The sequence below is a fragment of the Oryx dammah genome, unplaced genomic scaffold (genome assembly GCF_014754425.2).
Source record: "Oryx dammah isolate SB20612 unplaced genomic scaffold, SCBI_Odam_1.1 HiC_scaffold_15, whole genome shotgun sequence".
NCBI lineage: Eukaryota > Metazoa > Chordata > Mammalia > Artiodactyla > Bovidae > Oryx > Oryx dammah.
In genome coordinates, this window is record NW_024070199.1 from 23,932,633 (window position 1) to 23,945,541 (window position 12,909).

General features: G+C 49.6%; 1 protein-coding gene across 5 annotated transcripts in view; it reads right to left on the reverse strand.

The window, feature by feature from the left end:
• Window positions 1–355: 355 nt before the first annotated feature.
• The window catches only part of NAV2 (neuron navigator 2), a 423,615-nt gene continuing 411,061 nt past the window's right edge, over window positions 356–12,909 (reverse strand). For all 5 annotated transcript variants that reach the window (XM_040255673.1, XM_040255672.1, XM_040255676.1 and 2 more), the window contains 2 exons: window positions 6,719–6,922; window positions 356–3,790 (listed from right to left, as the gene is read on the reverse strand). In XM_040255673.1, coding sequence (XP_040111607.1) covers window positions 3,665–3,790; window positions 6,719–6,922 — 330 coding nt within the window. In that variant the 3' untranslated portion in view covers window positions 356–3,664. The remainder of the gene's footprint in view (window positions 3,791–6,718; window positions 6,923–12,909) is intronic.

Here is a 12,909-nt window from a genome sequence, read left to right on the forward strand (position 1 = left end):
GCTTGCCTCAAAGTGTAGTGTAGGACCCGAGTGTGAACATCACCCAGGAGCCTGTTCGAAATTGAGAATCACAGGCCCCACCCTGGACCTGCTGAATCAGGATCTGCATTTCCACAAGGTCCTCAGTGACTCAGTGCTTGCAAGGAACCCCGAAGTCCTGCATTGCTAATAAGCTCCATGCAAGAAATAACGGAGGTGAGGAATTGAGAAGAGGCAGGACATTGATGACACAGCGGCAGAGATGGGTTTGCAGACTTGGGAGCTCTTCCTGTGTTTGTTGCATCACGACTTCTCCCTGGCATGAAACTGAATGCTGATGAGGATGTTATCCAGCACAGAAAAGTCAAACCACTCATCTGAATAAATAAGCATCAATTTTATTGAATCATGAATAATTTAAGACTGGTACAATCATCAGTTTTATTCTCTATGACGTGGGGCATGATCTCCGGCAGATCACTGGCAAATCCAAAAACCTCATGATAAATGAAAATTAAATAGGGAGGGAGGGAAGGAGGGAGGAAGGAAACATACCGTACACAAAATACTCAATTCCTAGTTTTCTCTTTAAAAATGGCTAGAAAAAATTCATCAAAATGCAGCACTTTAATCAATTATTTACAATTTCTATGTTACAATGAAAAAATGTACATCTTATAGAACATATTTCATAAACTGCTCCACTGGAAACAACTAGATCAAAACAGCAAACCTTTCATTTCATATCCACAAAGTTGGATTAATTTTTTTTCTTTTGAAGTAGATTCGCCACGATCAAATCCGAATACACAGAATTTTGAAGTTTAAGCATCAACAATAAAATTTTAAAAATGTCCCCAAGATTACAACAAAGATCTAGGTAAGTCTCGTTCCGTGTCCCACCCCTGTCCCACCCACCTCCTTAAATTAAAAGGAATTCCCATCTCATTTATGGCCTGTAAAATTCTTGGCAGTTTGGGAAGAAAACTTTTGGCTTCCATCGGTAACTCAACACAAATGTTGCATAGAATTTCATACATTTTCAAAATTAGCCTAACTGTAGAAAAAGGCAAAAATGGAAGCATTTCGGACTGAGCTCTAAATGAGCACGAAGTCACTTTGTCAAAGGTGAGCGACACCAAAGGAAAGCAGGAACAAAGTAAGACATGTGCGTATCAGACAACCCTGCTTCCCGAAGCATTAGCAGAGACACCACGCTGTGAATCGTGCAAGGCTCCGCTCCTTGACACCGCCATGCGGTTGCCAGGCAGCACCAGGGACAGAGGTCTCGGCGCTGGGCCTGGCCCCCGTGGGAGGGAAGTCTGTGGGATCGGGCAAGAAAGAGTGAAGAGGGAGTCGTCAAAAGAAACGTTTCAAAGGATATTGGCAGGTGTCTACTCACCAGGTGACTGGGAAAACTGCCCACGAGGAGGAGTAGTCCATTGTGCCTCCTCCCCAAATTCACAGTATGAGCGTATAAGGTTATCGCCGGGAGACAAGACTGAGGAGGACTGTTCTTCAGGTTTACACAGAAGGCTCAGGGTGGTGGCCCTGAGGTCACAGGCTAAAATACATGCTTTGAACATTTTATGAGAAACAAAACAGAGTTAAGACACACTCACACACCCAGATGACTCAGGAAGGCTTAGCAGAACACCGTATGCTAAGATTGTTTTAAATTAAGATTAAAGAAAAGAGCACGTCGAGAGGTTGGCCATTCACCTGTTAGTGGGACACAGTTCACTTCTCATTTTAAAGAGGGAGTAAATGGTGTCATCCAAATGTCATGTGAGTGGTTTCAGGTCAAGCTCTTGTGGGAAGAAAATAACATGTTGAGAGAGGGACGTTTGGAAACAAATGTTAAAAAAAAATGGAGTAAAAACCCTGATCATTAACAGAGATAACCCCCCGGGGGTCTGATAAAAATAAAACACAAACGAATGAGTCAAAGACTGACCACACTCTGTAGAGAGAATATCAGCACGTTGAAGACACGTACCAGCAGAGCATGACTCGGCAATGTCATGTAACATTGCAACTTTTTGCCTTTTCCTGCACAAGACAGATTGCTGTCTAGTCAGAGTGTTAGCTGATAAGAATCTAAAAAAAAATGATTTTTTTTCCTCCTTTTTCATTTTCCATAGTCACGCATCCACACGAAAGAGTCTTTCAGATGAGACAAGTCACATTAACTGAGTTCTCCTAGTGAGTACATGACTTGTTAGCCCTGTTTGCTCTGATGTGGAAAAGAGACCCCAGGCAGGCACAACACTCAACAATGATCACGGTGAATACAAAACCAGTAAGGCATCGCTTTGGGAAGGTCAGCACCGAAGAGGTCAGGCAAGACTCATCACCGGAGGCTGCGGCTTCTGGAAGGGGGCGGCCACCCCTGCCTGTTGACTTGGGTGATGTCCCGTTGGTACTGGGGAAAGTGCAAGTGTTTCGCGAGGTGACCTCCCACCCCGGCCCTGAGGCTGGGGGCTGGCACGCTGGAGGTGTCGACATGCATCCTGTAGCCTCAGGGACGAGGAGGAAAGGCAAGGTCCCGCTCACCCACGCGCTGAGGATGGGGTGCTGGCCCCACCTTCAAGGGCGCAGCGACCACAGCCCCAGCAGGAGGCGGCGAGTGTGTAGAACCATGAAGATGGACAACTGAAAACTAAAACTCAGCAGGACCAAACCAAAAGCTAACTCCTGCGGTTCTCACGTTCACCAAAGGATGGATTCTGACCACGAGGGGGAGGAGAGGGGGGGAAAAGAACCTTCAAAATCAACAGTCAGAAAGGAAGAAGTCGACCTCATTTTCAAAGGAGGCGATGGGTTCGCCAAGGTAGACCAGTTCTCACTGTACACAGTGTTAGCAGGAGCAAGACCGGACACGTTTCTGTAGGAGGACTCGGACACGTGCAGCTCGGCCTTTACAGCCGGGACCACTCGGCCGCGCACTCTCGCCGGAGGGTGAACGGGAGGCTGATGGATCTGAGAGGTGGGGGTGAGCTGGGACAGGAGGAATACCTCTCGGGTAAGAAGAGCACCATTTCAAAAACAAACAGAAGAGAAAGCACGATTTGTTTTTCCTAAGGTCTCCCTGTGATGTGGCTCTGTGGTTTGCTGAGGGCGTCCAGAGCAAGGACCCCAGCGGGCACTGAGTCTCTCTGGGACCGGCCGAGTGGAAGGGCGTCAGCAGGGTGGAATGGCATCGGTGGGGTGGCGAGGGGAGGGTGGACCCGGGCTGCTGTCTCCATCTCCAACTCTGCTTCGGTCTCTTCCATCTCCGGGCAGCTCAGGGCGAGGAGGCTGCTTGGTCTTAGAGCTTCAGGAGGGTTTGCTGTTGCTGCTGCTGTTTCTCACCCTCTCGTTTCAACGGTGATGGGCCTTTCCCGAGAAGTACCTTTCCGTGTCTTGGGGAGGTCATGGCAACAAGGCAGAACCACAATGAAAACGGAAGATAGTGCAGTTTTCGCTGTGAAGGACGCGGGCCCGAGGCAGCCAGCCGGGGCGTCTGCACCCAGGTCAAGGCTGGAGGACGAGGAGGGGCGTGGGGCTCCCTGCAGCGCTCACGCGGTGGCTGGGGGCTGGCTCAGGAGGGCGTCTTCGGGGGGCACGGGGGAGGCCGGTGCAGGGCGAGGAGGATGTGGGGGCTTGGACTGGGAGGAGGGCGGGCTCCGCGTGCCGGCCCCCGTCACAGAGTAGACTCCAGGGACGAGTCCAGGATGTCATCCTGGTGACTGGTGCTGTTGGAGTCGCTGTCGTAGCTCTGGGGGCTGGAGTAGTTGGCGGCCTCCTGCAGCCTCATGAGCATGTTCATCTGGGGAAAGAGCGAGGGCCGTGAGCGGGCTGCCGGTCTGCGCAGAGCCGCCCACCTCTGGCCTCTCTGAAGCTCCTGCCCCCTCCTCCAGACTCACCTTGGGGCTGTGGCCCACCGTGGAGACGGTGGACGGGAGCATGGACTCTGGAGCCAGGCTTCCAGGGTTCAAATCTCGGCTCCACCCGCCCCCCAGCTGAACGACTGGGGCATGTGACTTAACCGCTATACCTCAGTTTCTTCACTGGTCACGTGTGAATAATTATACCTACTCTATCACCTTATGCTGTGGATGAACAGACACAGAGGTCGGAAAACACAAAGTCCTCTATATTTTCACCCTTGGGAAGAGCACCTCACCACAGTGTAGCCCTCAGCCTGGGTGAGATGCCAGCCAAGTGCTCCAGCTTCTGGAATGCAAACAGCGGCACCGCTGACCTCGAGGCCTATGGCGTGCCTTCAGCAAGCGTCCAGGCCATCTGCACCCCCGGCTCTGGCCAGAAGGCTCCCTAGAGTCATCTGTGGCTTCAGTTCCTATCAAGGCTTCCATGGGGAGGGGGGACAGCACCGACTACAAGTGGAGCCTTGGAGCGCACAGAGGCCTGGATTCCGACTCAGAAGCCTTTGGGAAATTAATATCTCCCATCCATCAGTTCCTTATCTATAGACTGGAGAGAATAGCAGTGCCCATCCCATCAGGATGAAGGAAGAAACAAACGATAGGATGTGTGCTAAACCCTTACGTAGGGCCTGGCACATAGTAACCACTCAATAAACGTGATACATCTGCTATCACCATCATCGTCACCTGTCTTAAGAGTTCAAAGCCAGTGTTCTTGTATCTCCGCTGATCCACAGTCTGTGGGTCATCTGTGTTGACGTGGAGATGGGGAACCAAAAGCGACTCTTATTTACAACTATAAATTGTGTGTATATATCTTTCATATTGGATCTAGCAAAATTAGCAAGATAGCGTCTCTGAGCTATCTTCAGATTTGCTGCAGCCAGGCATGAAATCTGGCTGCCCGCCCTGGCAAGCTGCCCGTCAGGATGCCTAGCAAAGTATGCCTGGGTGAGCCAAACACAGAAGCACCACAGGCTGGTGTCCATCTGCACGGCCACAACCGCAACGGGGTGGAGCATAAACGTGAAGGAAAATCCTTCACAGCCAGGATTATTCATTCACTCATCGAACACCCCGTGTACCCACAGTATATGGTCTGGAGTGAAAACAACACAGTCCTGTCCTCCTGGAGTCCTTGGTCTCAGGAGGGCAAGAGGTCAGTAAACAAGAGGGCTATTATAGCTGAGATCTGTGGCCCTGGGCAGAGAGAACAGGACTTGGGGGAAGCACCAAGTAGCTAACTTGATGTGTAGGGATGGCCAGGCCGGCACAGATGACCTCTGGGAGCCAGAGTTTGCCAGGAGAATTCTATGTAACTATTCCAAGAACCCTGGGTCTTACCTAAATGCTTTCTGTGTTTAGTTAGTAACACAAATATTTCTGGTTAAGAAAAGACAGTCCAGGGATGAGCTGACCATTCTATCCTCTAGATATCCCAAATTCTGTTTTTATGTAACTTAGAGCATATCAGCTTGAACCCACAGAAAGAGTTCTAGGACTTTCGCTTTTAATAATGGTTCCCCCGTGGCTCAGCACTAAAGAATCTGCTTACAGTGCAGGATACTTGCAGCAGATGTGGGTTTGATCCCTGGGTTGGAAAGATCTCCTGGAGAAGGAAATGGAAACCCACTCCAGTATTCTTGCCTGGAAAATCCCAAGGATAGAGGAACCTGGTTGGCTAAGTCCATGGAGGTCTCTTTTCTGAGTGACTAACACAACAACAACATTAGAAACGGTTTTTTATAGGTTGAACCTTTCCTCTGGAAAATTACTGCTGTAAACACTGCAAATCAAGGTGTGTAGTAACACAAGCCCTAAATACATTTAAAATAAAGTCCCTCTTTAAAAAGTCTCACTAGGACCGCAGTTGCATTCCGCCAGTCAGGAGTGGCAAACAGCCCTAAGGCACCTATTATGATGATTATTTTTTATCTAGCAAATCAGTTTGTCACTAGGGATAGCACAGCAAGTCAGCTGTCTTTTAATTCTGCTGCCATCTCTTATGAATGTGTTTGTTCATTAGGTAGTGCAAGCCATAGTCTTTGCCGTGTTTCTCCTCTTGCCTCAGCTGCTAAGAGAGCTCAGGGCTAAATTTATAGCATGACCACAGTCACTTAACCATGCAAGGTTCTGGTGTATGCGCTTCCACCTTCTTTTATAGGACTTCTGATGCATTAGGTCTAATCTCCCAGTATGCCTATGCATGGGTCTTACATTGGCAGAGAGTACTACAATTGTAGGGTTACAGCCTCTGGCCCAGGTTCTTCTTAAAGGATCTTTATTGCTTTAGCATCTGTGGAATAAAGATGCTCAGGCAGCATTAAGGACTTAACTCATCTCACTGGCCTTGGGACCCACACTCAGGCCCCCTTGGCCTTTCCTCTACAAGCCCCTCCTGTCCTCAGACCTCACTCTGCCTGAGCTCTGGATACTCTGACTCGAACTTCTGCCCTTAGCATGCTCTGCCTCTGCTCAGTTACTAGTGGGAGGGTCTAACGGGACAGGACCAGACATCGTAAAGGTGAACTCAAAGCAGAGGGCAGAGAGTGGTATAGGGACATTTAGGGGGAAAAACCAAATTCTTAACCTTTTATCTGAAAACTTTCATAGGGGTTAAAGGCATAGTGAAAAACTAAAAACAAGGAAGAAAATATTGGCCAAAATGTCCCAAACCTTGGGATGGGTCTAACGTTCCTAAGCAAGACCAGGGCTTGGTCACCTCCAAATTTCCAGCAGGCCCTGTATCACACCCAATACACAGTGAGTGCTCAGTGAATGCTAAGCTGCACTGGAAGCAGAAAACTCACCAGCGGGTCTCCTTCAGTGTCGCTGGGGGGCACCTGCTTGCTGGCTGACCCCTCCCGAGGCACAGAGTAGCCGTCGAAGCCAACATCCTCGGGCCGGAGCTGCAGGAGAGGGGGCCACTCGTGCTGCTGTGGGCTGGCTGCCCAAGGATAGGTGTCCATCACCCACTTGGCAGGATCCTCCCAGGGGGCCCGCCTTCCATACAGCTGGAAACAGACAAAGAAAGAGCAGTCAGGAGGTAGGCCGAGACCCCTCTGCAGTCCTGGTTTTGCAGCTTTCTGAAAAACTCTCCAAACCCAGCAATATGTTTCCCTTGATAGAGTAATTCCACTTGCAGAATTCTATCCTAAGGAAATCAACTAAGGTGCTAAGACCAAAGGTGGTGTGACCCAGGAATAAGAATGCCGGAGGCAGCCTGACCTAGGTCACCTCTCACCTCTGCCACTGGCTCACTGTGTCACCCTAAACTCTAAGCCTTGCGGATACAACTTGAAAATCTGATTTGAAGCGTTTGCCAGTTTCCATGGTATAAATACTCTCACTGTGGCCAGTCACTTATCAACGTGATGTCGCTGAACGCGGAGCTTGAAAGAGGTGCTATCGTCCCATTGAGGAGGCCCCCCAACCATGGCACACAGACGGGGATGCTGGGCATCAGACCACAGGCGGAGGCCACAATGGCCCTGGCTCAGTAAGACCCCATTTCCTGAAGGGAGTCTGACTCTCAGGGGCCCTCTGCAGAGCTACTGGCCACTTTCAGAACAGGAAATTGTTACAGGGGCTCCATGTGGGTCCTGGGATTGCAACCGTTTCTCCTCCCTCATATATTTCTAAGAATTGTCCACGACAACCTATTTCCTCTTAAAGAAGAAATTAACACAAAATTGTGTAAGACCAGTACCATGCCTTCAAGCTCCTTAAGTCAAAAATACCTAATAATACAATGACTTCAGTGACTTCTCCTGGCAATTACAAGCAACGTAGACACTCTTTAAAAAAACAAAAACCTAGGCTGCACCACTTTCCAAGGCTCGGCTCGGCACATCATACAGAGAGGCCCTCTCTGTAGCCTTCCTCTTCAAGGCCACCCCCTCCATCACACCTTACAGCTCACTGCGCACCAGGGATTGTGAGAAATACTTGACAAATATCTTGTTTTACCACCACATGACTTCGAGAGAAAGTATCACTACCCAAGCGGGCTCCAGAAAGAGAGGAGGCAAAACTGGAATCCGAGTCTGTCCAAGCGTGTGAAATCACTGGAGCCTGAGCATGCGTGGCAAAGTTGTGCTCATAGCCAAGACACGATGTGCCCACCCAGGACAGTGACCCCTCTGTGGCTTTGGAAGGGCACCCCCTCTGTAGGGGGCCACGGAGTACAAAGAACCAAAGCCCTCTGGACCACCATGGCTGCAGGGGGCTCGGGAGTGGAATTACATGTGGACTGCAGGCTGTATGTCTGTCCTTCCAGGACTCTTACAGTTGAGGCAGGGGGGAGTGTGGGAAGAGAGGGCTGACAGTACAGCACACGTCTTTCCCAGGTCACAGGCTAACTCAGATGGAAGGAACTGGGGTCACCTATCCCAGCTCCTTCATCTACCGGATGGAAAACTTGGGACTTAAAGATAAGAGCCAGTTGTAAAAGGTTTCAGAGCAGAGCTGGATTCAGAGCCAGGACCCCAGCATCCTTGTCTGAGCCTTTCCTTTCTCCACCCCTCCTGATGAACTCTACTCTGAACCACTCGGTGGTATCAAGAGTCACGTGGCTCGGCCAAAACCAGCGCCGGGAGATGCAGGCCAGGTGTCTGCCTGATGAGGACACGTCACCTGGGCTGGACCTGCTGTCCCTCTGGTCGTCTCACCGCTGCTAAGCCACCTCTGATCTCTCCGGGAAGTGCCTGCCCTGCCCACACTGCAGACAAGCGCCCCCCACCTCCCTTCATCCACAGCTGCCTCTGCCTCCGCTCGAGACACACAGCCTCCTATGAGCTCATGGCCCTCAGATACCAGGGCCCCTCCTGTCTAGTGCCCTCCAGCCCTGTCTACTGTGAAATCTTTCTTAACCTGGGGCAGTGGTGACTCCGAGGCCGGAGAATTCAGTCTGTGCAGGAAGGGATCACATGAAGGTGCGTGTGCGCACACGTGTGGGTCAGGGAGGAAGGGAAACGCAAGCGCTTGGGGAGTTTTAGAACTGAAGAAGTCTTGGCAGATTAGAAATATTTCTGCAACTTTTAGCTTCTCCCTCCAAGGACTTTCCCTACAGAGCTCGGCTGACTTTCCCATGCCAGATTTCACGTGTGGGAGGCTGAATCAAACGTCGTTTCTAACAGCTCCTGCTTCTGTCTCCACCCTCCAGGATGAAGAGGAGACTCTCAGGGCAGCAAAATAACAGAGTGTAGAATCCAAGATCAGCAAGTTCATAGAGAGTCTGGCCCTGTGGCTTTTAAATATTTGCTCTGCTCCCCAGACCGTACTACTTGGTAGTTTGAGGAGCTTTGTAGTTCTGCACAGGCAGGCTGAAAAAAGGCCTGGTCCACACATTTCAGGTTACAGTTGGGAAATTTGAGGTTTAGAGGAGGCAGGTCTACCCAGGGTCTCAGAGCAGGCTGGGTCATCTGATCAACGATCCCTGCTCTCCCCTCTTCCAGCAGGGGGACAGAGGTCTTTTGAATGACTCTGCAGGCTTTAGACACTTTGGTAAGTGTTTACATCGACAGCTCTCAAGGGGAACAGGGCTGGGGACTGAGTCATAAGACAAAAGCACTCTAGGAGCATCTAACGTCATTTGCAAGAACAAGGAATATTTTCACAAGTCTCCCCACTTGCTGCTAGACATGTTCAAGTCCAAGTGATGGATGGCTGGGTAAGTACCATGGCAAGCAAAGGATCTATCACAAAGCTCCTTGGTCCCACTGCAGAGCCCTGAGGCAGCTCTGGGAAATAGCAGACAATTGTACAGACAGACAGACAGGACATTCACTTTCCCCAAGGCAGGGAGGAGCTTGGCACGACTACTGGGTCAGGAATAGAGATCCACGACATTGGAAACTGAAACCTCAGCCACTGACTCTGATTTATGATTCTCTGGATGCACATGTTTATCACACACGAGGGCATCAAGGTACAGATTGTGCAAGAACCTCCAAGCAATTGTGCACGCATGAGCACATGCGTGTGCACGCTCACACACAAATTTTATTGGGAAAAAAGACTTAGGAGTCAAAACCTGCAATGATATCTGGTATCCACTAGGGGGCAATGGCGTATCTCCTCTAGGCAAGGCAGTGCCCACTGAGGGGCCGACTGGAGGCCCACGGTGAGACCTCATTGCAGCGGGGTCTCTGTGTTGTCTACCACCACGGGCAGTCCTGCCTAAGCCCAATCTGGGGACTTCACCCCTTCTCAGCATATGACCTTGGCCAAGGGCCTGCCTGCTTTGAACCACAGTGCACTCACCTCGCAGGGTCGGGGAGGAGTAAATGGCCCACCAGTGCCCAGCACACAGTAAGCGTGGGACTCCAGGTAACAAGCAGAGTGGGGAGCTTTGAATTTTTTTTAAATAGGACAATCTTTTTGCAAATGAAATCTTACATATAACTTCATGCTATGAAACATAATACTTGGTTCCCTGAGGACAGCCTGGAAAATCTTGGAAGTAACTGAGAAGTTAGCTATAGGCTATGATGCTGGCTCATCTACACCCCAGGAAGTGAACTGGGGAAGAGTCAAAAACTCCCATGAGCCTTGGTTTCCTGTCTATGGGGTGCACACTGGGCTGTGAGAACTAAATGGGATTATGTCTGTTGGGCCCCTGGCACAGTGTCTGGCAGGCAACAGCCACTCAATAAATCTCAGCAAACTTTCCTTCAGAACTAGAGACAGGAAGAACAATCCCAAGTTCCTCGTGAATCTGCAGTTCTGTGGGGTCTCCTGGACTAAAGAACGGCACGAAGTCACAGTTTTGGGGCAGGAGGGCTCACTTTTGAGCAACGTAGTAATGCTAACTCTGGCTGCCTCCCCTGGTTGTGTCCATGTTCTTGCAAGACTGTCCTTCAAACGACTTCAACAGCATAAGGAGTGGATGACTTCTCTTGCCTCACCGAGAACGAGTGAGTCTCCTGAGGTAGTGGCATGTTTCTGCTCCTTGTCCTAAATGGGCTTGTTCACAGACACCCCAAAACCCTTTCACCCGCAGACTCTTTGATCTTTGTAGGAAAGAAAACGACTGCCCTTATAACCAACTCATCAGCAACCTCTCAGGATAGGCAGGAAAGATCTCACTGTGCTTTTATAGCCGTGCCCACAAGGCCGTCTTTGAAGCTGAGGTCCAAACAGCAAAGCGTTAGCACCATCCAGCCTTGGTGAGGACCAACGAGGGGCCTCTACCTTATAGCTCACAGCTGGAGCACAGACCAAGCTTCCGCCTCCCCGTTAGCACCTCTTTCGGCAGGAAACCTTTATTCAACAGCTCCCATGAGTTTTTCCAAGCGCACAGAGGATATATTTGGGTAAAGAAGCAAAGGGGAGAAGTAGGTGGTGAGGCAGAAATAGAAGCAAACTGCTTCTTCCTCTCCTGCAGTGACTTCTGCTTCTTTCCAGCAATGTGAGTTTCCTAGAGGTGCCTGCCTACTATCGTCCCTGGAAGCCCCTGATGGGAACAGAGAGAGGCTTCTGGAATGAAAAAGACTTCAAGATTCTATCAGGGGCGGGGAATACTTCCACTGGCCCCCCAAAACAGGAGTGACAGGGTGGCTGTTTGGGTTTGTGGTCCCAACAAATCCATTTGAGTAAAGAATACATGATGGTTACTTAACTCAGGCCAGTGAATTTATCTACCTAGAGAGATTCCACTGCAGAGATCTGAAGTCTTACTCTTTTTTTTCCCTCATAAAATCCACCTTCAACAAAATAGAAATGCTGCCATCAATGGGAGAAATAGCTGAAGGGAATACAAACTTTCAGTTGTGAAGTAAATAAGTCTAGTCAATAATATGGTAATCACTCTGCCATAGTGACAGATGGTAATGAGATTTACCATGGTGTAATTTCATAATGCATAAAAATATCAAATCACTGTATTGTATACTTGAAATGAAGACAGCATATGTCAATTACAATTTAACGAAAATATAAAATGCTGCCATGGATTAATGATCTTCAAATACTGGAAACTGATTTGGGACTGATTAAGGGAGTGCCTCATTTCTTGCCACTCTCTGCCTTCACAATCACTCGTGGCTTGAATTTGTAGCCTACATGCTCCAGGCCAATGAAATACCCATGACCAGAGGCACACTATCTTCTTTTTGGAGCTCTGGTTGTCCTGAGTGTCTCTGGAGACCACCAGTGCTGTTACACATTACCGGGATACAATGACAGGCTCAGCTGAATATATGCAAATGACAAACCCCACTGAAGTGTGCCATCACCCATCTGCATGCAGGTGTGCAAGTCCCGTGTGTACCACTGCACACGTACATGTGGGTGTGCACACAGCACCGTCCCCTGAAACGGGTCCTTTAACAGCAGCATGTGCCTCCCACTGCCCAGTACCAAGCAAACACAGAACTTAGAAACCCAGCTGCTAAGCTGGTTTCTAGATTATTCAGCTGTGTATGACACCTGCTAATTCCTCAGAGTGGTCCTGAAAGCTGACAACATTCTCAGGCTACCTCCAGACTCAACAATACAACTACTGCAAACTCCGATTTACCGCTAAGCCCCTAGCATTAACCCCTGGGCTGAGTGAGAAGTGCAGGGTCCGGGCTTTCCAGCTGCAGCCGGGGAGGAGGGATAGACAGTCACATGGGCACCAGAGTCATCTATCTCTGAGGGGTCCTGGGGTCGGGCAGAGAAACGCCAAACCCTAGATTCTTAAAGTTTCACTTCCTGACCTTGGGGCAAGTCACTTATTCACTTTGAATCATAATTTTCTCTTAAAAACTGGAGATTAAAAAAAAAACAAAAAAACCTCTGCCGAAGCCTCATTATAAATGCTGAGCCTGAATCAAATAGCAGATATAAGACTACTTAAGCAAACTGGGAAGTGCGACGTATTTCATTTCTTGTGCACTCATGACGCTGAGCACTTGCTGGCCGTGATGTTGCTGAACCCTGGCAACACTCTTTGTGGCGGGGTGTGATGGCCCTCTCTTCCGTGGATGACGGCACTGTGGCCCAGAGAGGCTGGATG